General features: G+C 40.5%; 1 protein-coding gene across 1 annotated transcript in view; it reads left to right on the top strand.

Annotated features, from left to right (window-relative positions):
• Nucleotides 1-20,687, top strand: part of HGFAC (HGF activator) — a 71,515-nt gene extending 50,828 nt beyond the window's left edge. Inside the window, exons 9-14 of the mRNA XM_075930824.2 lie at nucleotides 2,762-2,847; nucleotides 4,486-4,726; nucleotides 12,009-12,148; nucleotides 15,212-15,352; nucleotides 16,348-16,496; nucleotides 20,340-20,687. Coding sequence (XP_075786939.1) covers nucleotides 2,762-2,847; nucleotides 4,486-4,726; nucleotides 12,009-12,148; nucleotides 15,212-15,352; nucleotides 16,348-16,496; nucleotides 20,340-20,510 — 928 coding nt within the window. The 3' untranslated portion in view covers nucleotides 20,511-20,687. The remainder of the gene's footprint in view (nucleotides 1-2,761; nucleotides 2,848-4,485; nucleotides 4,727-12,008; nucleotides 12,149-15,211; nucleotides 15,353-16,347; nucleotides 16,497-20,339) is intronic.
• Nucleotides 20,688-27,548: the final 6,861 nt, after the last annotated feature.

Raw genomic sequence — 27,548 nt, forward strand, 5'->3', positions numbered from 1 at the left:
TCTATGACTAGTCAGAACATGTGTTGCAAATGGGCCTTAGGAATTCTGCCTCCTTGTGCCTTTTCACAACAGCCACCTTTCTCCATACTTCATAACCAAAAGAGAGAAACAAACAATTTATGTCCATTTTAGGGCAAACAGTGAGGATGGGCAAATAACAGACATTCAGGGATTTGGCTCAGATGTTTATCCAGCTGTTGTTTGATTTTTTTGTTTTGTTTGGAAATCAGGCTATTTATCTGCAGAATTTTTCATTACATTTCCCATAGTCCATGGTTTATTTGGAAATATTATGAGAGCATCTTTTCTCAAAGTACAGTAATTCCTCATTTAACACTACAGATATGTTTCAGAAAATGATCGTGTTAAGTGAAAACATGTTATGCGGAGTCAATTTTCCTGCTGAAAATAATGGAAAAGATGGGGGTTGTGTTTCAAGCGGTGGTGTCTGTTGGGACCAGGACATAAGGTTGGGGGAGAAAGAGGACTGGGTTACAGCAGGGAAGGGAGGTGTTTGGCTCTGGGGAAGGAAAGGGGAGGAGAGGGGAGGGGGATTGGGTTGGGAGTATGCCCCTGTGATGGGTCTGCTGAGACCCGCACTGCGTCCGGCAGGGGGGGGGGGGTCGCCGGGGAATGGCGCAGCAAATGGCGAACCCTCCACTGCTTTGCAGGGAGGCTGGAGAAGCCCCGCGCAGCCACCGGCGACGGACCAGCTGGGGAAACCCAGCCGACTGGCCTGCAAGTGGGGGCAGAGGAGAGAGGGCAAAGTGGGGAGTCAGCGGAGAACGGCGAGTCCGGCGACGGGGAGTCAGCAGGGAACGGTGTAGCGAGTGGCAAACCCTCCACCGCTTAGCAGGGAAGCCGGGGAAGCCCCGCACAGCCACCAGCAATGGGCCAGCTGGGGAAATCCTGTTATTCCAGGGATGGTTGTGTAATTCAAGAAACGTTCCCTAAAAAAAAAATTGTGCTATCGCGAAAACGTGTTAAGCAGGCACGTGTTAAATGAGGAATTACTGTAGCTCTTCTTTTTCAGGAAGCCAGTAAGTGCAGAGACCCATACATTAATAAATAATATATGTGTCTCCAAAGAGTGTTTGTTCTAGATCTTCAAAGAGTGTTTATTCTTTTATCCAAATTTGTTTGATCTCCACAGCTGGGTCCAGAAACAACAAAGCATTTAAGCAAATACCTGAAAATATCCCTGTTCTGCACATGCTTAAGTGCTTTGCTTGATTGGAGTCCAGCTCAGGACTCCAATTTAATGCAAAGGGTTTAAACGTGCTAAACTTTAAGCATGTGCTTAGGCACTTTGCTGAATCTAGGTCCTGTCAGTCTGGTCCCTTTGAGAACAGTATTTACTTAAATATTTAAAACGCAAGAAAAAATCATATATCTGTGTAGGAGTTTGTGTGATCATGTCCTGTCTAATGCAGAGAACCACCCAGTAAAGCTCCTTCTTCCACTTTTTTTTGCTAGATTGTTTTAATTTTTAGGTGGATCTCTCCAATACACTGTGCAATTCCACAGAAATCTTATTGTTCAAATATTCTAATTTAGAAACATAGTTGGCGGTAGATGACTCAGCCCATACTGCTACTTCTGTTCTGAGAATTTAAAAAGTGTTTTAGTCTTTGAAGAGTAGCAGGCAGATTCAGAAAGCTACTGAAGACTCTTAAAAAGAATGTGTGAGGATTAGGATAAGTCATATTCAAATTAGGTTCCCTGTTTACCTGAAGCCCAGTATTATCTTGTCATTGTGACTAGTTATAGGGAAGATCTTTTTGAGGCTTTGAAAGCTACCATTATATTATGGAATGAGTAAATCAGGCATATTTCTAGTTCTTTCTGCAGCACTGACAAAGATAATTCTGATTCTCAGAGAAGCATATTGGAACCAATCAATTGCAGTTAGTTTCTTTAAGCAAATAATATTCATTATTCTCTAGTGAAATCTTGAATATTTCCTTTAATCTACTTTTTAAGTGTGCTTGATTTACCTTAAAAATATTTACTGTGTTTGCATTTACTCAGAGAGTGAGATAGCTAAAGGATGAAATTATGTTTTCATTTACACTGTTGTAAATCTGGAGCAACTCCATTGTGCCCAATTAGCTACTCAGTCTAGATTAATGATGATGACATTTGGAACTGAGTTCATCCCATCTTTGTCTTGCTTTAAAGAATATAATAGACACTTACTTTGAGGTAATGTGAGTGTAGGTTGTCAGCAGATTGTCTAATGGGCTGAATACTGACTAGTTGCTTTAAATTTTTAAATGCGAACTATTTTTGCTACTGACTTGCTATATGTTCTTAAGCAAGTCACTTAACCCATCTGGGTCTGTGTTTCTCCACCTATAAAATGTGGGTAAATAATGCATAACTCACATGCAGACTTGATCCTGTAAAGTGCAGAACATTCTGGACCCAGTCCAGCAAAGCAATTAAAATCAAAGACAGTTAGGAGCCTAGGAGCTTTTAATAAACCCACTAGGCAACTATCTGCATCCTTAAAATCTGCCCCTCAAGCACATGCTTAACCTCAAGCAATGAGTAGCCCTATTGAAGTGAATGGGACAAATCACAATCTTTAAAGTTAAGCACATGCTTAAATACTTTGCTGGATCAATTCCAGACTGCTCAGCACATCGCAGAATCAATCCTAGGAATGGCACAAGAGTAAGTACATGAATGTTGTTGGTCAAGTACTAAATATTGTTATTGATACTGCTTTTAATTTACTCTCCCCAAACTTTATTAGAAATCCGGATAATGATGAGAAGCCCTGGTGTTACATCATGAAGGACAATACTTTGTCTTGGGAATATTGTAACATTGAATCTTGTGGTAGGTAAATGTTAGGTCACGTGATCTGATAACAGCTTTTCATTTTTCACTTTAGTGTAACCCAGTGAAAACTCTTTCTAGTATACTTGAACCTCCTTAATGAGGCAACCCTAGGAAATAAGGTTTGCTCGATTAAAGATTTTGCTGGTCCGGGAGGGCATGAAGGAGGTGATGGTAGGGCACTCACTTGGTGCTGTGCATCCCTCTCTGCTCTCAGACACCACTCTCACCACTATGGTTATGTCTAGACTTCAGGCTTTTTGTGCAAAAAGCTTTTGTCGGAAGAGATCTTTCGCAAAAACTTCTTGTGCAAGAGTACATCTACACATCGAAAAAGCATTGCACTTTTGTGAAAGAGAGCATCCAGACTGCCTGGACGCTATCTCACAAGTAAGCAGTGATTGCTATGGACAGAATGGCCACCAGGACACCTGTGCTTTTTCCTCTTCCTTCTTCTTGCATTTAAAACTCCTCTTCCCAGTCTACACATGCCTTTTTGCGCAAGAGCTCTTGTGCAAAAAGGCATTCTTCCCGTAAACTGAGGATTACCAATTGCGCAAAAGCCCCTCTGATCTTTCGATTTACTTGTGCAAAAATGTGCTTGAGGTGTGGACACTCTGTGAGTTTTTGTGCAAAAACTCTGTAGTGTAGACATAGCCTATGGGAACAGTGGGGAAAAGTGTCCAGCAGAGCACATCTCTGCACTGCCATTCCCCAGAGCTGCTTCCTCCTTCACCTGCCAGGCTCCATACCATGAATGTTCCCGAATTAGGAACACCCAGAATACGGAGATTATGGTGTATCAGTGGAACTTTTTCATTTGTTAAGCCACATTTTAGGTTTCATTTGCATTTCTGAAGGTTCTGATGGTCTCAGATGGGTGGGTACATTTATTCTCTCTGCTACTGTAATGCTCAATGTGTTTGCTTGGAAGAAAAATTACATTATTCATAGATAGTTGTGCAACCATAGTTTTTATTACACAGTGATCACAGCATAAAACTGTCCTTGCCAGGCGCTCATCTGAGTAAGACTTCATAACTTAATGGTGCTATTGGTGCACCATCCTTCAGTCCTAATCCTTACTCATGTGAGCAGTCCCATATAGAGAAATAGGGCTCTTTGTCTGAGTGAAGATTGCTTGTGTCAGTCAAGATAGCAGAATCAGGCTCTCAGTGGGCAATTCTCTATATTCACTGATACTTAATTTAGCGGTTTAAACTAAAAATGGATGTCACATTCTAAATTGATTTTAAAAACTAGGAACTAAAATGTTTCCTTAAATTCACATTTAATCCCCACGATTGTTAATAAGAGTTATTAAAATTGAGTTATCTGAACCTATAAAGTGACCATTTATTCTTCATCAATTATACTCTTTTTTTCTAACTCTCTGATCTTCAATGCTAAACTTGATATCTGGAAAATTAAGGCATGATGTTTCTGCTTCATGTATCATCAGCAATCTCTCCAGTAATAATAAGCCTGGAATCACAGGGTAGGTCCCAATTCTGCTATTTAACTGTATGGAATTCAATGAGATTTGGGCACTACTTCCTTGGGGTTCCAAGGAGATTCCAGTTTTAGAAATTGTAAATTTATGTAGTCTGATACTCATCACACCATTTTTTGTCTCAGACAGCAGGAAAAGGACACCAGTATTCCCAGATAATGTGGATACTTTTGCAGTTGTCAAAAGAGCATGTGGCAGAAGACACAAAAAACGACGTTTCATCAGACCTAGGATTATTGGCGGCTCTGCCTCTTTACCAGGCTCTCACCCCTGGCTAGCAGCCATATATATTGGAAATAACTTCTGTGCTGGCAGTCTTGTTCATCCTTGTTGGGTAGTGTCAGCAGCACACTGCTTTGCTAACAGGTAAATTCAAATTCTTTAATAATATCACAGTTCATAATTATAGCTAGAGAGCCCATTATGTCTCAGTTTCCTCAAATGTTTCTGAGACATAGAAGACTTACATAGAAAACATAAAAAAGAGATCACAGCGTTGGAATGCTCCCATTTCAGAGGTGGAATGCAGGAGCTCTTTAAGAGTACACAGCAACGAGACACAAGAAATGAAAAGGAAGCTTAATGATGAGAGTGGACAGAAGAAATAATCATGAACATATTGTTATGTACACATTGTACATGGTATGTTGTAGGTCAGGCTTTGTACCAAATATGGACTAGGTCCACAGCTTTCCTATCAAAGATATACATAAGATCCTTTAGCTAGCATATTCTCAGGTAGATCTGTTAAATGCTAAGATAAGATATTTTTACAAACTACGCCACTTTGTGACTGAACAGTATAATACAGTTTAGCATTCCGCTACATCTTCTCTTTTATGTTCTACATTCCTACCATTTACAAAATGAACACTATTATGATATCTTTAAGTGCCTTTGAATAATACATGTTTTCTAATTACAAAACCTGAACATGTAACGATTTGGTCATTATTACGACCGTCACAGGTTAGTTTCAAACTTTGAATCTTCTTGTTTTGCATCTGCCAGCTGTAGAGTTTTCTTTGTTGATTGTTCTTTTGGGGGAACAAACTGTACATGTTGATTTTCTGTTGAACTTTCTTCTGTTTCCTGTGATCTGGGTAATTAATTCTTTTTCTATATGATAGTTGGAGTTACACATCATTTTTCTCCACCCAGTTGACAGAACACTATCGCCAGGCTGTAACCCTCACAGCTATCTGAGTGTAGTCTATTGTCAAAGTGTTCCTAAGCTCTCTGCCTTTTTTGTTATCTGGTTGCTCTCTTCGGGTGCGTCTACACTGGGCCACTTATTCCGGAAAATCAGCCGCTTTTCCGGAATAAGCTGCGAGCTGTCTACACTGGCCCTTGAATTTCCGGAAAAGCAACGATGCTCTACTGTACAAATTCAGCCGCTATTCTGGAAACTGTACGCTGCTCCCGCTCGGGCATAAGTCCTTTTTCCGGAAAAGCTTTTCCGGAAAAGGGCCAGTGTAGACAGCTTTTCCGGAAAAACTGAAAACAGAATAGTATTCCGTTTTAAGCATTTCCGGAAAATCATGCCAGTGTAGACGTAGCCTTCATGTCTGCCACTTTGGAGATGTATTATTTTCCAAAGCTGGAACAGTAGTTCTGAGCTGTCTTTCCCTGAGGTGTTGTGGTGAACTATATCCAGTATCTACTCTCAATGCTAATCGGTAGTTCAGGAGAGCAAGAAGGAATGGAGTTTTCTGGCTGTCTATTTAGCTCCCTAGCTTCTCCATTCACTTGTGGGTAGTCTAGGCTGCTAGTATCATTATCAAAATCATATTTTGTTCAGAATTATTTAACTTACATTGTAGTGAATTATGACCCATTGTCCATCACTAGTTGTTCTAGAATAGTGAAATGAGCAAAAATGCATTGCAGTTTCTTAATAACACTGAAGCATGTTATGTTTTTCAAATACTTAATTTCTATATACCTGGAAAACTAGTCCACTATGATCAAATAATTATATTGTATGAATTTACATAAATCTGCAGCTAGTATCTTCCAAGGTCTGTCTGGGAGAGGGTTTTATTCTGTGGTTCAGGATTGTCTTGTAAGGTTATTTGTACTAGATCTCTTTTCAATGGTCCAATATTATCAAATCCTGCATTGAGTTCCTTCACCTTTTTCACTATGCCACATTACCAGTCTTTGGTCACATGCACTCTAAATGCAAAGCTTTTGTCTTTGTAAATGGTTTCTTTGGTAAATTGGCCCGTGTAGGTCAGGATACCTTCAGTGCTAATTAGAACGGTGTCTAGTGTCTTTAGCTCTGGGAACCACTGATTTTGTGAGTGCCTTACGGAATGACTGTGATGTCTGTTCCTGAATCAATTTTAAAGTAAATAGTTTTTCCGTGAATACCCAGTTTGTTTCCAGGCAAGCAATAGTCATCACACATGATAGATAACAGAAACAGTGGCTCTCGATTGTCTGTATCGTTTGTCAACTCCCCGAGTGTCTTGGGATGGCAAACAACTACAAAATGGCCATACTTTATACATTAGGTACGTCTTGCACTTTTGGTTGGACATACATCATCTCTTGAGGTACGACTTTTTTCACATCTTGTGCACTTAGGCTTTGGTGTTTGCCTGGAATTTGTCCTATTTTTTAGCCTGAGTGGTCTTATAATAATGACTTTTAGTTGACATGCTGAATTTCTTTAGTACTTCTAAGCTAGTTTCAGGTTTCCAGCCTTTTTTTGTTTTGCTGCTTTACTAGTTCTGTTTGTTTTTCTATCTGATTAGCCATACTTAGGGTCACGTTGTTTTTAATTGTAGCTGCTCTGAAAGTTTTTTTTATCTGCTAACCAGCCTGTCTGTGATATTTTTGTGTTTTGCAATTCCAAAATCACAGGTTTCGGCCAATACAGAGAATTCTTATAAAACATTTCACATTTTCTCTTAGTCTTTAAATCTCCAAATAAAATTGCACTTGGTTAGAATTTAAGTCAATTTTTTTCGGTGCAATCATTGCCCATTCATAAATCACATTTCTCTTAGGTATAAAGTATGCATCAAACATAGCCAGAACTCTTTCATAGTCATCTCTGTGATTGTCTTGAGTAAACTCAAAGGACATAAAGATATGCTGTGTCTGCTTCTTCATAGCATAAATTAAAGAGTACACCTGAATATCTCGTTTCCTTTTGGAGTTGGCGGCAATGCAAAATCTTGCATCTGTTTTGAAGATGTGTTGAAATTGAAGTTCTCTGGGACACTGAGGAGTGGCATGTGGAGGAGATCCTGTTCTTCCATTTGCAATCTTTGTTGCTCTTTTTCTTCTACTTTGTTTCCCACTGACATTAGTTTACTTTTGATACCATGTAACAAGCACCTTTTACACTGAAAGTTGCAGGTCAGGCTCTGAATCAGATGTGGACAGGCTACAGAGACTTTATGTCAGAAAGATACACACCAGATGTGTTCATTTATAAGTCTTTAATGTACACCAAGACTTATCTGTTATATGCTCAGATAAGCTACCTTGTGTCTGAACAGTATAATACAATTTCGTATTCCACTACACTTACAGCGAGGATTATTATTTATTTAACATTTATATTCTGCTCATGCCTAGAGAGCAACCATATTTGGCACCATTTGTGCAACTTAATGTACAATAAGAGATGGTTCCTGATCCAAAGAGCAGTAGATCCACATTTGCTCGAAAGACTGAAAAAATTGAGTTTTTAGATCTTTATCTGATAGCAAAATTAGAAAGTTTATAGGACTGAGATAGTAAAGTTGCTATCAACCCGTTCTAGAGGTAAAAGGCCTAGGGCTATTTTTTCTTCAGACACTCCATAACTATGGTCAGGTAGGCAAATGTTTATTCTTTGACATCAGTAGGATGATGATGAAATAAATTGGATACAAGGAAAAGCAGGACAACAAATCAGAAAGTAAAAACTGGGAGAAAAGTTAAATAAAGGAACAATTTTTGAGAATAAATCTCCAGGTAAAATTGCACTTGTCTGGAATTTTAGTCAATACATTTTATTTTAGAATTCTAATCTATAATTGAACAGTCTGAAATAACTGAATATCCACAATCACAGTTTAGGATATTCAGAATGTGTTGTTAGGAGCTGTTGTAGGGAGGCAGTGTTGGTCTAATACAACAGTGGGCAATAACTGACCTGCAGGTCAGATGCGGTTTGACAGGGTAAGCTTTTGGTGGGCTGCCGCTGCTGTATTTATCTGCAGTTCTGTAGGTACAGGCACTTGCAGCTCCCATTGGCTATGGATCACCGTTCTCTGCCAATAGGAGCTGTGGGAAGCAGTGTTCTGGTTTGTGTTGTTTTCCATAGTTCCCATTGACCAGGAACAGCAATCCGCAGTCAATGGGCACTGTTAGCCTCCATACCTGCGAAGGTGCAGGTAAATAAAGCTGTGGTGGCCTGCCTGGGGCTAACCATGGTGAACTGCCTTCTGCCTATTGCTCACCCCTGGGCTTTGTCTATACTACAAGCTTTGCTGGAAGAGGCAATGCAAATGAAGTGCAGATTAGCATTTTCTCGCACTTCATTTGCATATTCTCTTCCAATCTGTTTTTGTGCAAGCGGTTTTTGCACAAAAATAAGCAGTGTGGACGTTTCCTTTTTGCACAAAACCCCCTTTTTGTGCAAGATCCTTATGCCAGAAGGCCCAAGCTATATTGCAGCTAAATCACAGACTACCTTTATGATAACTGATTAGTCATCCATCTTCTCTGTACCTTAATCCTCCCGTCCATAAAAAATGATAATATATACTAGTATTTGTAAGAGGCTCTGAAGCCTTCAGAGGCAACATACTAAAAAAGTACAAAAGATGCTTTTATTATTCCTGATGAATAGAAAAGGCTAGATTTTCAGAAGTAGGTTCTTGTAATTCATGTGCTGAAGCTAACCAATAATTTGTGTCCCTATTCTCCCACTCTTACCCCTTACTTATTGCTTAATTAGTCTTACTGAAATTGATGGGTGTATTTGAAGTATAAGAATGTGTAAAATGAGCACCTGCACACACAAGTATTTACTTGGGTGGGCAAAAAACTAGCTTTGCATGGGCACATGAATTTTTCCCTTCTTCAGTTCTTTGGCTAGATGTTAATAAACACATTGTAGATGAAATTAGATGCCTATTGTAATGTTTAATGTTTAGCTGAAAATGGTCAAAACAGCTGAGTAAGCAATTATTTTATATAATAAATCAACTTTGAATGCCATTAAATAGAATAGTGAGGAGTTTGGAAAATATCCTAAAGGAATGAATGGCCAACTGTTATTGAATTTGACTGGAATTTGGGTAGCTAATTTCCTTTTGAAATTTCTGATTGTATTAAGTACGGAAAACATTAAATATCAGATGCACCCCCTTCATTCTGAATCATCCATTTGCCATCCAAGCAGGGTACTGTTTTTGAAGGTAAAGCTCATCACATCAATTGAGAAAAGTGTTCCTTTGCTTAGTGAGGAAGCCAGGAGTAACAAAAATCCCTGCACCAGAATAAATATGCAGATAGCCTCTGCAGCTAAAAATATCATCCTGAATGTTGTGGTGAAGCATGTGGGTCTTCAGCCACAATGCATTTGTTTTCCAAATGTTGTGAAATAGCTACTAACTTTGGCAGCTATTCAAGACATTTCCGCCCACTTCCAGCTGGTCGCTTGGTACATGCAGATTTTCAATAGTTTCTCTATCATATTCTGCACCTTTATGGATGGTTAGCACATCTGAGATTACTGGCCAGTTTGTTCAGCTGTTCTCCGCTAGGTGACATTAGATACCTGTACAGCTCCATTTTTGAAGGACAACCCTCTCTTTTGTTTCTTCTGGATGTATAAAATAGCTGGATACATATAAGCCATAGCATGCCAGTTTAGAAGCAATAAGATATATTTTAGATATTTGTCCAGGAAGTGGTGAGCCTCCAATTTGCTTTGAGGATCACAAAATTCACAGAAGGGCATACCGATTAGGTTCCTTTTGGGAAAGAGTAACAAGAAAATAATTTTCCCTGCCTTCCCTATTCTTTGGACTATCCCGTTATCTTGTTGCATCTTTTTTACTCTTAAAAAATGCTTCCTGATCTTCCTTCTTACACCTCACATACTGTAACTGTTAAACTACAGCAGTTTTCACCGTATACTTGAGTTTACCAATCTGACCCTGGACTCTCTCCCGGTTCAGTATTCAGAACTGGGTGAGAAAGCATCATACATCTATTTCTGGGAGGCAAAGGCTATGAACATGGGGATAGGGTAGATGTGACACTACTGGATGACTACTTGTTCACATTGCATGACAGTAGGCATACTGCATGCTTCAGTTGTATAATGAAGTGTTTTGAGTAATACAATATTGGCTAAATTTACTGCTGACTTTTGCATGTGCAATTCCAATGGCGTTTACAGCAATAGTGATTTTTAACTTCATTGCTTTCAACATCAGAGTAGCTAGTATGCTTCCAATCACTTCCTAATAATTAGGGCCCTACCAAATTCACAGTCATGAAAAATGTGTCATGGCCTGTGAAATCCGATTTCCTCCATCATCCCCACACCCAGCATCAGTTGCCTCATTAGGAAGGCTGGATAAGGGACACCCTGAAGGCAGGGAGGTGGGGTGGTTAAGGCATTGGCCTGTGCCCTAGGGATGTGGAGCTCAAGCCCCACCCACCCTGACATCATTGTAGGGGAGGGGTAGCACTGGAAGCAACCTGACCTGGGGTCCCACTATGCACCAGAGTCCAGTTGCTATTCCTAGGGTGGACAGGGATGGAATTTCCTTTACTTTGCAGGTTAAAATACACGGCACTGTGTAAAATCCATTGGAATTGCACATGCAAAAGTCAACAGTACATTTAGCCAGCATTGTTTACAACATCAGAGAATCTGTGTTTCTCAAAACACTTCATTATGCAACCCAAGCATATAATATGCGTACTGTCAGAGCTGTGTCAGACCCACCTCCAGATCCCACAGCTGCTGGCTGGGATCCCAGTTCTGGAGGAAGTGAGGGTTGCTATTAGCCGCCTATCTAGGCAGGGCTGACTGAGAGTCTTTGACCTGGTGGGAGGCTGCTAGGTAAACCCCGACATATGGTAACCCACAACCCTCACTTCTGTGTTGCTGCTAGTGGTGGTGTTGGCTTTAGAGGTGGGTAACCAGGTAGCAGACGCTGCTCTTCAGATGCCCAGCTCTGAAGGCAGTGCCCCTGCCAGCAGTAGCACAGAAAAAAGAGTGGCAATCCCTCCCCACAACAGCCTTGTGACCCCGCTGCCCATGATTCCCTTTTGGGTCTGGATCCCCATGTAAACACATGAAACTATGAAATTGACTTTTTAAAATTCTATGACTGAAATTGATCAAAACGGACTGTGAATTTAGTATGACCTTACTGATCCCTCTTGAATTACTATCCCATGCTCTTCAAAGTTTGAATGTAGAATACGAGCCCGATCCAACTCCCATTGGCTTTCTTCTATGGGCTTTAGTGACAGCTGGAGAGGTCCCTTATATACAAGGCTCTTGTATTACTGTTTTTTACATTTACTATTCAGTGTAGAATCACACTAACACATCTTTTTTTTCTTCTTCAGAAGGATAGCTTCTGGGCCCTACTAATTGTGTTTTCCTTTTATTTAGTCCACTGAAGTCCAGTATTAGAATTGTTCTGGGTCAGCATTTATTTAATATAACAACAGATGTAACACAAACATTTGAAATAGAGAAATACATTTTGTACCCAGAGTATTCAGTATTCGACCCAACTGAATATGATATTGGTGAGTATTTTAATTTTCTTTTTACCATTTTATTTCATGCAGGTAGAGTTCAGTCAGTTTGGCAAAAATATTTTGCATCACAATGCGTTACTGTGAGAAAACTAAGAAGTTCAATCTATTTAGTTTATCCTGAGAAGGTCAAGATGGTCTGTTCATAGTCTGTAAGCACCTGCACTGGAAGAAGATTTCTGATAGTTAAAGGGCTCTTAATTCTAGAAGATAAAGGAATAATGAGATCTGGTGTCTGGAAGCTGAAGTTAGAGAATGTCAGGCTAGGAATAAAGTGCAAATTATTAACTGGGAGGGTAGATAACCATGGGAACAATTATCCTAGGTGTTGGTGAATTCTGCCTTTCTTAAACTCTTTAAATCAAGATCCAATATTTTTCTAAATATTGTGCTCAACCAGCAGTTATGGGCTTGAGGTACAAATTAGTTGTTGAATTTCTCTGGCCAGTGAGAGGATGATAATGGTCTCTTTTGGACTTAAAATCTATTAATCTGTGCATCTTTGTACACAAAATAGATAATTGCGTAATAGCTTATTTTCAGACCTATCAATTCAATTAAAAACTAAACTGCAAGTCATTAAAATGTATAAGTCAGATTAACAATAGAACAGGAAGGTCCTATTTTCATATTTAATAGTGTGGAGCCTGGAGATTCTTCATTAACAATCCAGTTACAAAAGCCCTTTGTGTTTGACGTTCTTTACAAAGCTGGCACATGGGACACCTTAGTGCAAGAATGGAATGGGTTCTTCCTCTCAAAGCTGGTGACCATTTTGTACTTGATACGGTATTAACAGCAGTACTCAGGAACCGAGCTGCCTAGTGTGATATATGAATCTGGAGAGATTAATGTGGATCCGAGACCTCATTCTGCTCACGTTGGTGTAAATCAAAAGCGATATGAGTGGAATTATGCCCATGCCCATGTCCTAATTCACAAAAGTGCTAAGCACTGACTTCAGCTGAAGTTGTGGGCATCTCAGCATCTCTGGAAACCTGGCCCTTTCTTTCCAAGGAAAAACAGTCCATTTTTTCTCTTTAATATCCATCTACTCCCCGCCCCCCCAGAAGTGCTATATTTAGTGGTGCTGCGGGGGCTGTTACACCTCCCGACTTGAAGTAGTAATTAGAAACACGAAATATATGGTTTTTATCATCCACGCTCCCTAATATAAAAATTGTTCCAGTACTCCTCCATTCCCCACCCCATAAGGAGGTTCAGGAAAATCTCTGTAACATAAAAGTAAACTCTTCTGCAGGAGAATAGTCAAACTTTGTCAGCCTTCAATTAGCTGTGAAATCAGCAGTTGTTGGGATAAGATTAGAACTGTATCTGAGATCATAGCAAAATGCAGGACAATGTAGCACTTTAAAGACTAACAAGATGGTTTATTAGATGATGAGCTTTCGTGGGCCAGACCCACTTCCTCAGATCAAATAGTGGAAGAAAGTAGTCACAACCATATATACCAAAGGATACAATTTAAAAAAAATGAACAAATATGAAAAGGACAAATCACATTGCAGAACAGAAGGGGGATGCGGGGGGGTGGGAAGGGGGAGGAAGGAAGGTAAGTGTCTGTGAATTGCTGATATTAAAAGTAGGGAGAGTGGGATGTTTGTGAGTTAATGGTATTACAGGTGATAATTGGGGAAACTGTCTTGGTAATGGGTGAGAAAGTTCAAAGACTTGTTAAGTCCTTGTTGGTAAGTGTCGAATTTTAACATGAATGACAACAGGATACCATACTCAAAGAGGCTCTGGGAGACAGACCCATAGTCTCCTATAGACAACCACCTAACCTCAAGATGATTCTTACCAACCACCACAGGACATACCACACTAATACCAACCCTGGTACCTTCCCTTGCAACAAACCCCGTTGCCAGCTTTGTCCACATATTCATTCTGCTGATACCATTATTGGACCTAACCAAGTGAGTTATAAGATCAAGAACACATATTCCTGCGCATCCAGAAATATAATCTACGCTATCATGTGCCGAAAGTGTCCGTCTGCTATGTACATTGGACAAACATCTCAGACACTTCGCCAAAGGATTAATGCCCACAAAACAGATATCAGACAAGATCACAAAGAGAAAACAGTTTCTTGCCACTTTAACCAGAAAGGACACTCTCTAAATGACTTAGCCACCTGCATTCTGCTACAAAGACCTTTTACATCTGCACTTGAAAGGGAATCCTCTGAACTGTCATTCATGTTAAAATTCGACACTTACCAACAAGGACTTAACAAGTCTTTGAACTTTCTCACCCATTACCAAGACAGTTTCCCCAATTATCACCTGTAATACCATTAACTCACAAACATCCCACTCTCCCTACTTTTAATATCAGCAATTCACAGACACTTACCTTCCTTCCTCCCCCTTCCCACCCCCCCGCATCCCCCTTCTGTTCTGCAATGTGATTTGTCCTTTTCATATTTGTTCATTTTTTTTAAATTGTATCCTTTGGTATATATGGTTGTGACTACTTTCTTCCATCTGAGGAAGTGGGTCTGGCCCAGAAAGCTCATCATCTAATAAACTCTTGTTAGTCTTTAAAGTGCTACATTGTCCTGCATTTTGCTTCAACTACCCCAGACTAACACGGCTACATTTCTATCACTATTCTGAGATCATAGGCATTGACTTATCTTCTAGCTGGGAGGTGTCAACACCCTCCTTCATCCCAAATACCTGCTCTGCCTCTTCTCTCCCCTTTTCTGCCTCTTCTCTCCTTCTTCTCCCTCCTGAAGCATTCTGAACAGTGTGAAACAGCTGTTTCATGGTGGGCAGGAGGCACTGGGAGAGAAGGGGAGGAACTGGTCAGTGGGGCCATTAGCAGGCAGACGGTGCTGGGGGAAGGGAGTAGATGGTAGAGATTGGTTGCCAGAGGTGCAGAGCACTCACCAATTTTTCCACGGGGGTGCTCCAGCCCCAGAGCACCCACGGAGTCGACACCTATGCCTGAGATCTAATGCTACCAATCCAACTAAAAAGAAACAACCCTAATTTCACTACTGCTTTATTTTTTGTCCTACAGTTTTGATTAAGCTCAAAAAGAATAACCAGCGTTGTGCTCTCAAGACCCAGTTTGTTCATCCAATCTGCTTGCCAGAGAGCAACATGTCCTTTGCTGAGCAACACAAATGTCAGATTGCTGGATGGGGACACAGACTCGAGAGTGAGTTGAATGAGAAATGTGATGTGAGGAAAAAGAATTTGATCATAACCCAAGTCTGACGTTTCAGTGGTTCTCAAACACTGGTGTATAGATGGTGTGCTGAGCTTATGTAACTGCTTCCTGGAGGTGATTGTGAAATGCATGTCAGTCTTCAAGCTGTAATATTTCTGGCTAGTTGTGCCCCAATACAATTTGTAAATTTCCAGTAATATTTTTGTCTAATTAAGCTGAAAAAAAAATTCAAGTCCATCTCTGCACTATGGGCAGCAGCTTCATGGCTTTCTTTGATGGATAAACTCAATCTATGTTTGTATTTGCAGAGGACATTAAATGTGGAAGCTCAGCAAAGATACTGTATTAGCATTTCTTAGCCTTTTTTATACCAGGGACTGCCTTTTTGCCTTTCTAAACTGTCAGTGAGAACTCAGGGATTGGCACTGGAACACAAAATGGTCATTCGGAAACATAGCATAGGAGGATAAAACTACACTGTAAATGGGCCAGGAGTGATTTGGGGCTGCAGAAGATGATGGGAGAATCAATGCTAATAAATGTAAAGTCATATACCCAATGTTGGATTGCAGATCAGCACAGATACAAACTGTGAGGGACCATAACTATGCAGCTACAGCCATTGTACCAAAGTGATTGATTGTCATTGCATCTCTCTCAGACTATCCTAATATTTCAAAAGACACCTGCTTTCTCAAGCTGTGCATGTAAACATGAAGGCACCCAAAGTCAAAGGCTTCTTTTGAAATATGTGGCTATTAATTTGTCACATAGCTAAGTACTCTGAATGCCAGAGGGAAGGTACGGAATCCTGTTTGAGAGGTTAGAAGACCGCATGGTCCACTGTAGTAAACATTACCTTCAGAAAAGGACCACAATATGATCGAGTTTGAGAACTATTTAGTGTTTTATGGTGCAGTGTGCTTCCCTGGTAATCTACTCCACAGCTAACAGGAATTAATTTTTTGACTTATTTTTTAAAGATGCCTCCAACTATTCTAACATTTTGCAAGAAGCATTGGTTCCAATTGTTCAAGATAATAAGTGCAGAAGCCCAGAAGTTTATGGACATGAAGTTGATGAATACATGTTCTGTGCTGGTTACTTTGATAGCAAATCAGATGCCTGCCAGGTAATACTATAGGAGTGTGCGTGAGAGAAATTACAGTACTAAAAAATCATATTTATAATTTTTTCTTCTAGTTTGCATCTTATATTTTGTGTTCTCAAATTTTGGTTCTGGACGAGGTTACAGACTTGTTACTGAAACAGATTACAAACCTTTAATATTAAAAGGTTTATTAATACATAGATCATCAAAGTTTGTTTTAACTGGTTCATTTTGATAGAGCAGTGTCCTTTGGGACACTATTTTAGGTATGTCTATACAGCAAAGTTATTTCGAAATAACAGCTGTTATTTTGAAATAACTTTACCAGCGTCTACACAGCCAAACCGCTATTTTGAAATTAAATCAAAATAACGGCGGGCTTATTTTGAAATTGGTAAACCTCATTCCACGAGGAATAGTGCCAATTTCAACATTGCTATTTTGAAATAAGCACTGTGTAGATGCTTATTTCGAAATAGGGGGCCTCCAGCCCTTCCCAGGGTGCCCTGATGGCCACTCTGGGCACACAACCAAGAAAACTCCTCTCCCTCCCCCGCTTCCTGGAGCTCTTAAAGGGGTAGACTCTGGCCACAGTGCCTGTACCAGCTCCAAGCCTGCCAGCCCAGAGCCAACAGTCACTGCACCTGACCCAGTGACCCCAGCATGAGCCAGGCAGCCAGTGCCAGCCAGCCCTCCACCGCTCCCCAGGACCAGTCTGCCAGCTCTCAGGAGCCTGCCTGGTCCAGTGCAAAGATCAGGGACCTAATTCAGGTTTGGGGGGATGCCTCCAATGTCCATGATCTCCGCACTAAACAGAGGAACGCAACCGCCTACAGGTAGATGACTGCCAGCCTGGCCACCAAAGGACAGTCCGTGCCCCCCAGGTGGTCATCGACCCTGGGGCAGAGCTTGCTACCTCCTGCTGCCTCCCCAGCTACCGCTCCTCCTCCCACACCTTCTTCCTCTCCTGCTTCTTCCTCTCCACCCTCCCCACACCCACAGGGATGCCAAGGCCCCCGCACCAATGGTGCTGGGAGATAGTTGGGTCGGCGAGACCCCCAACCCTGAGCCCTAAGCTTCTTCTCCCCCTTTCTCCCCTTGCATCCCCCAGCTAGCTCCCTCCTCCCAGGTTTCCCCCTCCCTTCTCCCACCCTCCCTCCTCCCCTCTCACACCTTCTTTCCTCAGTGTCACCTCAGTTTCATTTCCCCCCACCCCAGTTTTGTTCAATAAAGAGGCTTTGTTGTAATGAACACGTCTTTTATTGTATAGCAGGAAGAGACGTTAGGGAGGGGTAAATGGAAGGATGTGAGGGAAGAATGAGGCACATGCCCCCAGTGGTGCATACCAGGGATACTGTTACTGCCTGCAGAATGTGCTGCCAGGCTTGCAGCAACACGTCCAGGAGAAGCAGCAGAGCGCCCAGGGGCGGCTCCAGCTCTATGCTACAGACTTCTGTGGTGTCCTGAGTGAGGGCAACTAGAGCACGCAGAGAAAAAAATGCTTTGTTGTCCCTCAGCAAGGTAGGAAAGCAAGCAGGGGAACCTTAGAACCAGCTGTCCGGGTGAGGGGACAAGTCTCAGATAGCCTCAGGCAGCAGCCACACAGGGTAACTCCTGACCTGATGCCCTGCCAGAACCGGTTCCGGCCGGCCTTAAATGCGATTCAGCATCCTATCAGTGTGGACACGCTATTTCGAAATAGCAAAATGCTATTTCGAAATGCATTTTGTGTCTAGACGCGTTATTTCGAAATAAGCTATTTCGAAATAATGCTGTAGTGTAGACATACCCTTAGAGAGCAGTTGATGACTTGTTTACCAGAGGTTTGGAACACTCAGAGCAACAAATATTGCTGCTATGCTGCATTCATGGATTTAAATCCTTATCAATAAATCAATCTCTCATTTTTCCTTGTTTGTTTTACAGACCAGATGTGGATATGGCCTAAGTAGAAACAGTAAAAGCTTCTAATTATTGCAACAACTAGTTAACACTCAATTTTTATATAAGAAGTGTTTTTTACCAGTGCTGCTAACAAGATTCAAGATTTTCTTTTCAGCCTTAAGTATAGAAATGTGTATAGTTTTATCTTTTCCTTCAAAAAAAAGCTGCTACTAGATGATGGCAAAGCTTGCATATATCATGATTTACCAAATTCACACTAGTATAGTGTCAAAGTAGGAATGAATTGTCCTTGTTTTCTGACACATTGAAAGTTTTCAGGTCCAAAGATCCTTGAGCGTTACAATTATTTTCATTCAGGGTCAAATTTTTAGATAACCAAAATTATAGTGCATATACAATTTGCAGGCATTGCCATGTAGAATTTCAAAATCACACATCTGGGTTTGTAAATTTTATTCAAACATAATCATGGGCATGTTCACACTAAAGGAGAAGGTCAACTTAAGATATGCAACTCCAGCTACTTTAATTACACCCTCTCTGCTCCATTCCTCCCCCAACACTGTAATTACAGAATCATAGAACACTAGAACTGGAAGGGACCTTGAGAGATCATCATGTCCAGTCCCCTGCCCTTACATAGCAGGAGTTGATGTATCTTGAATCTCTGTCCACACAGTGGGAGGTTGATGGAGCAAACTCTCCCATTGGCTTCCCTTACTCTTTGTGAAGAGTAAGAATACCAATGCCAACAGGGGTTCCTTCTCAGCTCAAATTAGCAGGTCTTCACTAAATCAAACCCCAGAAAATTAACCGTGGCAGTGTTGATCTGGGTAGCGTAGACATAGTCTATGTGATTTGTGTACATGAATGTGTTTGAAGAAGAGGCCATTTTGAAAATTGTTTACCTGAGCCTGCTGCCGTTGACACTCATAGCACAATTTTCTGTTGTTTTCAATGGGAAGGGCATCAACCACTGGAGACTTAAGGCTGGGATTTCAAAATAATACATTGATGTATATTTTTGACAGTCCCACAGTACTCTTCCAATTGTTACAAGAAAAGATCCGTATCACCCTTCACAACTTTTACAACTCAGGTTTATATTTTAAAGGTGGGTCTGTCTTTCAGAGAAGCACAGATATTTACTAAATGGACATTATACGTTTATTGCTTTTTAAAATCAGCATTTATTTATCACACCCCACCATGCCATCTTGGTGCTTGTTGCATAGCTTAGTACAGGGGTGTCCAAACTTTTTTCAAAGAGGGCCAGATTTGATGAAGTGAACATGCGCGAGGGCCAATCATTTTGCCTGACATTCTTTGAACCATTAAAATTAAATGCAAATTAACTATTTTATGCAAAGTTTATTGCAAACGGCATACTTTTCATTTCGTCACATGGATGACAAATCTAAACAGGTGTTAAATCACTCTGCCTTTTATATCTGAAGGCCAGATGAAAAAAAAAATCCAGGAAGCTGAAATATGTCAGGAACATTGTAATGTACTTTACATATTATTGGTAATAAAGGTTGTCCGTCAACTTTTAAGTTAAAAAAATATGAACAGGAACATAACACCAAGTATATATGTTGTGTCAAATATATTTATAACTGATTTAGACCAACTGACATTAACTGAGATTTTACAATGTATTCATCTCAATACATATGGATTCGTTGGGGGCCATAAAAGATAGATATTGCCAAATTACCTGTGGGGCCGTATTAAACCGGAACACGGGCCGCAATTGGCCCGCGGACCGGACTTTGGACATGCCTGGCTTAGTACGACGAAAATATTTTCTATGCTAAATTTTTTGTATACAGTAGGGGAAACCAAATCTTTCATTCACTCAAATGGGTCACCTTTTGGGGCTTCCCTTGACTGATTGCATAAAAAATCGTAACAGGATTAGCAAGTTAAGATTAACTTTCTTTAATTTTAATACAGGGTGATTCCGGTGGACCTCTCTCCTGTGAAAAAAATCAAATATCTTACCTCTATGGAGTTATCAGCTGGGGAAAAGGATGCGGCAGAGTTAACAAACCAGGAGTTTATACCCGAGTGACCAAATATGTGGACTGGATAAATAATAGGCTAAACATACCAAAAAACAAATAGCAGAGCTTTCATGTGTTACTGTTGCCACACACAGTATGAACATTATTTCCTAGAGTAACCTATGTACTGTTAATAATTCTTAGCAGTTCTGAGCTGTAACATTACAATTGACCTGATGTAGTAAACTGTATCTCTTTGATCTCAAATAAAGGGCACTGGATGGCCCAAATAATGAGACACAGTGCCTTTCATGTCATTAGCTCAAATATATATCCCAAATTGGTATTTACCAAAACTCATTGCTCTCTGGGGCCTCCTTGATGCACTATACGAAATGCAAGGTGCTGGCTATCTGAGTGCTCCGGGGCTGAGGTATCCACGAAAAAATAAAAGTGGGTGCTTAGCACTTACCAGCAGCCCTTCTATCAACTCCTTCCTGTTCCTTCCAGTGCCTCCCTACCACCGGCAGCCATACTGATCAACTCTGCCTCTTCCCTTTTAATAAATGGGAATCCTGCCCACTGCAATCAGCTGTTCTGCAGCATGTATGAGATATTGTGGGGAGTGGGAGGAGAAAAGGCAGAAAGAGGCAAGGCAAGGTGGGAGCAGGGCCTGGTGCAGAGTGTGGGGGTCCAGCACCATTGGGGAAATTCCAAAGTCAGCATGTCTGGTGAAATGAATGAGTTGATGATCTCCAGTCACAGGGATGGCCAAATCACAAAACCCACCCTCAAAACTGGCATCTTTGTTGCTAATCCCAGCACAGAGTTCAAGCACTGTATGAGCATGGAGACTGCTTACTTACCCTTATAAGTGTTCCCTGCAGGTCATTGTGGAGGCACATTAGCAAGCACTATGGGAAAATGTGCACTGCAGCTGCTTGTACCAAACAAGTTGTGTGGAAAAATAGAGAACTGGTGTTGAGCACTTAAAAGTTAAGTACATGCTTTGCTGCATAGGGGTGGATTGAAGGATGTGTCTAAAATCAAAAATATATATACTTTAGTGTGTTGCAGAATCAGGATCTTATTTTTCCAGTATGCTCAGTCCAACATTCCCAAGAATACAACATTTGCTATTTAAAAAAAAAACTTTAATCATTCTGATTTCCGAATGACTGACTCACTGGAATCTTTCTGAGAGCACATCAGTTGCTGCTAATGCTGTGAATTGTGAAAGATATAGGATGAAATTCACCTCTGTGCAGTCGGTCAATACAAAGCCCATGCTTAAGTTCCAGCAATGCATAATGATGTGCTTGATTTCTGCAAAAGGATGAATTTTACTCAGCAGCTCTTATATAAATGTTTCTAGCAGTCAAAATATTTTACTACTACTGAGTCCAAGCCATCAAATTTATATCAGGGTCTCAAGTCTGTAAAGTCATGCGGCTACGTCTACACTGGCCCCTAATTCCGGAAAAGTCATGCAAAGCAGGTAAGTCAGAATAGGGAAATCCACGGGGGATTTAAATATCCCCCGCGGATTTAAATAAACATGTCCGCCGCTTTTTTTCCCGCTTGGGGAAAAGTAGGAATAAGAGATCCTCCAGAAAAGGGCTTTATTCCGGAGGATCGCGCCAGTCTAGACGCTTTTTCCCGGCTTTTCCCCAAGCCGGAAAAAAAGTGGCGGACATGTTTATTTAAATCTGTGGGGGATATTTAAATCCCCCGCGGATTTCCGTATTCTGACTTACCTGCTTTGCATGACTTTTCTGGAATTAGGGGCCAGTGTAGACGTAGCCATGCATGTTCAGACCCATGTTTGGCTTGACCTACTAATGGGGCTTGGAAATTGTAATCCTGATGTGGGTTGGGATTACAAACATGCCTGAAGTTGAGAATTGTTTTCATTTAGTGGTTTGGACAGGTCAAATTCCTGATTATTTCCAGTATGATGGTGGCCTGGTAACTTGTGTGAAAAGAATGTGTGTCCATGTAATAAGACCCATTACTCCCATTCTGGTGGATCACAAGGACTAAATTAGCACAAAGGCAAACTATTCATTGAATCATAGACTATTAGAACTGGAAGAGACCTCAAGAGGTCATCAAGCCCAGTTCCGTGCCTTCACAGCAGGGCCAAGAACCATCAAGATCACCCAGATAGATGTCTATTTAACCTGCTCTTAAATATCTCCAATGATGGAGAGTCCACAACCTCTCTAGGCAATTTATTCCAGAGCTTAACCACCCTGACAGTTAGGAAGTTTTCCCCAATGTCCAATCTAAACCTCCTTTGCTGCAACTTAAGACTATTGCTTCTTGTCCTATCATCAGAGCTCAAGGAGAACAATTTTTCTTCCTCCTCCTTGTAACACCCTTTTAGGTACTTGAAAACTGCTATCATGTCCCCTCTGTCTTCTCTTTTCCAAACTAAACAAACTGAATTATTTCAGTCTTCCCTCATAGGTCTGATTTCTAGTTCTTTAATAAATGTTGTTACTCTTCTCTGGACCCTCTCTAATGCCTCCAAATCTTTCTTGAAAAGTGGTGCCCAGAACTGGACACAATACACCAACTGAGGCATAATCAGAGTAAAGTGGAAGAATTACTTGTAGTGTTTTTTCTCTCACAACACTCCCAGAATCATGTTTGCTTTGTTTGCAACCATGTCACACTGTTGACTCATATTTAGCTTGTGGTCTACTATGACTCCTAGATCCCTTTCTGCCATACTCCTTCCCAGAGAGTTGCTTCCCATTCTGTATGTGTGAAACGGATTGTTCCTTCCTAAGTGGAGTACTTTACATTTGTCCTTATTAAACTTCATCTTATTTACCTCAGACCATTTCTCCAGTTTGTCTAGATCTTTTTGAATTATGACCTTATCTCCCAAAACAGTTTGCAACCCCTCCCAACTTGGTATCATCTGTAAACTTAATAAATGTACTCCCTATGCCATTATCTAAATTGATATGCCCTTTTAGCATGACTGTGAACCATTAATAACTACTCTCTGAGAACAGTTATCCAGCCAGTTATGTAGCCATCTGATAGTAACCCCATCTGGGTTGTATTTCCTAGTTTATTGATAAGATCATATAAGAACATATCAAATGCTTTACTAAAGTCTCGGTATACCATATTTACCACTTCCCTCTTATTCACAAGACTTGTTATTCTGTCAAGGAAAGGGATCAGATTGGTTTGACATGATTTGTTCTTTACAAATCCATGCTGGCTGTTACCTATCATCTTACTACCTTCCAGATGTTTGCAGATGAATCCCTTAATTACTTGTTCCATTATCTTTCCTGGCATAAAAGTTAAGTTGACTGGTCTATGGTTTCCTGGATTGTTCTTATTTCCCTTTTTATAGATGGGCACTATATTTGCCCTTTTTCAGTCTTTTGGTATCCCTCCCGATTTCCATGACTTTTAAAAAATGATAGCTAGTGGGTCAGATACCTCCTCTATCAGCTCCTTGAGTACTCTAGGATGCATTTCATCAGGCCCTGGAGACTTGAAGACACCTAACTTTTTTTCTAAGCAATTTTTAACTTGTTCTTTTCCTATTTTAAATTCTAAACCTACCCCATTTCCACTAGCATTCGCTATAGCTATGTCTACACTGGCGGCTTCTTGCACAAGAAAATCTTGCGCAAGGGTTCTTGTGCAAGAACTTTTGCGCAAGAAAACGTCCACACTGCCATGTGAGAGATGTGCTTTTGCGCATGAGGATCCATGGCAGTGTGGACACTCTCTTGTGCAAGAAAGCTCTGATGGCCATTTTAGCCATAGGGCTTTCTTGCGCAAGAAATCCCTGTCAAGCGTCTACACAGCCCTCTTGTGCAGGAGCTCATGCGCAAGAGGGCTTACACCTGTTAAAAAAGAACGTAGCTCTTCTGCAAGAAGCCCTCTTTTACCATGCCGTACTGTAAATTTCCTTGCGCAAGAGCAGATAGGCAGTGTGGACATTCTGCGGATTATTGCACAAGAATGGCCGTACTTGCGCAAGAGGCCGCGAGTGTAGACATAGGCCAAGTTAGGCATCCTGTCACCACCAACCTTCTTGGTGAAAACTGACACAAAGAAGTTGTTAAGCACTTCTGCATTTCCAAGTTTTCTGCCTTTGTTTCTCTCTCTACATTGAGCAGTGGGCCTATCCTGTCCTTGGTCTTCCTCTTGCTTCTGATGTATTTGTAGAATGTTTTCTTGTTATCCTTTATGTCTCTAGCTAGATTGAGATTGTTTTATGTCTTTGCCTTTCTAATTTTGCCCCTACATACTTGTGTTGTTTGCTTATACTCATCTTTTGTACTTTGACCTAGTTTCCACTTTTTATACAATTCCTTTTTGATTTTTAGATCAAGTAAGTTCTCCTGGTTAGCCAAGGTGTTCTCTTGTCATACATCCTATGCAGTGGAACAGTTTGCTCTTGGGCCATTAAAATGTCCCTTTGAAAAAATTGCCAACTATCTTCAATTGTTTTTCCTCTTAGTCTTGCGTCCCATGGGACCTTACGTACCAGCTGTGACTTTACTAAAGTCTGCCTTCCTGAAATCCATTGTCTTTATTTTGTGGTTCTCCCCTCTAACTCTCCTTAGAATCATGCACTCTATGAATTCATGATCACTTTCACCCAAGCTGCCTCCCACATTCAAATTCTCAACCAGTTCCTCCCTATTTGTTAAAATCAAATCTAGAACAGCTTCCCCACAGTAGATTTCTCAACCTTCTGAAATAAAAAATTGTCTTCATTGCATTCCAATAACTTGTTGGATAATCTATGCCCTACTGTGTTTTTCCCCAAGATGTCTGGATAGCTGAAGTCCCCCATCAGCACCAAATCCTGTTCTTTTGGATGATTTTGTTAGTTGTTTTAAAAAAGCCTCACCCACCTCTTCTGCCTGGTTAGGTGGTCTGCAGTAGTAGACTTCTATTATGATATCACCCTTGTTTTTTACCACTCTTAACCTAACCCAGAGACTCTCAACAAGTCTGTCTCCTATGTCCATCTCAACCTGTCCAAGTGTAAACATTTTTAATACATAAGGCTACACTTCCTTCCCTTTTTCCCTGCCTATCCTTCCTGAGCAAGCTGTGCCTTTCTATAACAATATTCCAATCATGTGTATTATTCCACCAAATCTCTATGATACCAACTATGTCATAGTTGTGTTTATTTACTAGCACTTCAAGTTCTTCTTGCTCATTCCCCATCTTCTTGCATTTGTATATAGACAACTAAGATACTGATTTGATTTCACCCTTCAGTTCTGCTTTGTCCTCCTTTATCTCTGCTATTATAGCTCTCCCATTTCTGACCCATTTCCCCGGTTTCTCTACATTTTCCATTTACTTGTGGACTTTGGTCACCTGCCCACATCAAACCTAGTTTAAAGCCTTCCTTTCCAGAGATAAGGCCTCTGGAATAGGGTTTGTGGGAGATTATAGCAATCCCTGAACTGTAGTGCCTGTTCTATAGACTCAATTTCACTTTAAAATTAATATTCATCTAAATGTTCCATATTTTCATTTGGCCATCTGGCAACATGTACACAGCCATTCAATGTTCATTCAGTTTTGGGGAGGGCGAAGGAACTGCTGGTGATGGTTCCTGGCTGTGGGTTTGGGAGTTGGATGCTGATGATCGCTTTTGCTTTTTTAACTATATTTATTGATCTGATAATTGCCTTTTAAAAATACTTAGAGGCATCTGGATTTACTTTTATCAGAGTAACACAGTAACAGTAATGCCATGGATTAAAATGTTAACTTAAAAGGAAATGAAACTTATCCCACTCAACCTACCTTTTTCAAACAAAGGCCCAAGGATCAGCTCCTCTCAGTTGGTGAAAATTGCCATAGTGCCATTCACTTTACTGGAACTCTGACAACCGGTGGTTCTGCCCTCAAGGTGAATAGATAATCCTTGCACTGTGGCTTGGAGGTCAACAAGCTGAAATGTTTTCATATTAGCAGGGGAAGCAAAATCCAGAGACAAAAGAGAGACTGGTTTGCCTCCAGACTCATTCTACTAAGAATTTTTACAGCACAGCATAAGGGGATATCATGGCTTTGTATATTTTTGCTGGGTTCGTACCCGTGATCAAGGAATTAGGTGTCTACACACCTTTGAGGCTCTGGCCCTAAATTTATAACTGTATTTAGATGGAACTTTTAATTAAACATCATATTGTTATTTTAGCATTCCCATATATTTGCAGATGAGGGATTATCTCACTGGAGAAATCCCATCTTATATTTATACTCATAATTAAAGATGATTTTACCTAGAAAGTGAGCATAAGTGAAAAGCAAGTTGACAGTAACAATTCCCTAATAAAAGACAAATCATACCTTCATGCACAATTTAATGAAATCTCCTTTATTATGTATCAGGCGACATCTCATCCAAAGTGACTAATTCAAAGGAAATAAATACATTTCGGCATCTAATGATACCAGCTAAAACCAGAATATTCTATTATGCCATTGTAACAAAAGTCTATTGTGATGTGGCTACAGAAGCTCAAAGACATTTAAAAGATGGAATTAATTACCACTAAAATCAGACAGTGGTAGGAAATATTTTTAGAATGAAAAACTCAGATTAAACAATGGACTAATTAAAGGCAATCAATTACATAACCCATTTTATTTAGCCTATCAGTTAGAGGTTAAAATTAAGTGAGGCTGTTCCACTTCATTATCATGTGGCAGCTCCTTTGAATAGAAAAAAGGAATATTTATTAATCGCAAGTCTTCAGCATCTTGTTTCATACCATCTTTCAGGCAGTCCTTAGTGGCGTTTCTAGAAAGTATTTTGTGATAGAGCCTTTATATTGTTAATTACATTAAAAAAGAGAGACATTCTGAGTTATCTTATAATGGAGGGGTGTTTATACAGTTATTGTTGCAGTTTTCCATTATTCTGGTGGCAGCTAATTCTTTTTGTAAGGAGTCAAGCTGCAGCACACACTGAGTGCTGTATTATGTTCCAAGGGAGAGGAGAACACTTTGATATAATGTACCTATTCTGACTTCATATAGCCCTTCATCCTGCAGAGGGATCTAGATGAGCTGTGGGTCCCTGCCCCTGTGCAGTGCCTAGTGATTATAATGGCTATGTGCCCTGGATTGTAGAGGCTTG

This window comes from Pelodiscus sinensis, chromosome 4, assembly GCF_052426305.1.
Source record: "Pelodiscus sinensis isolate ZL-2025 chromosome 4, ASM5242630v1, whole genome shotgun sequence".
In the NCBI taxonomy this organism is placed as follows: Eukaryota; Metazoa; Chordata; order Testudines; family Trionychidae; genus Pelodiscus; species Pelodiscus sinensis.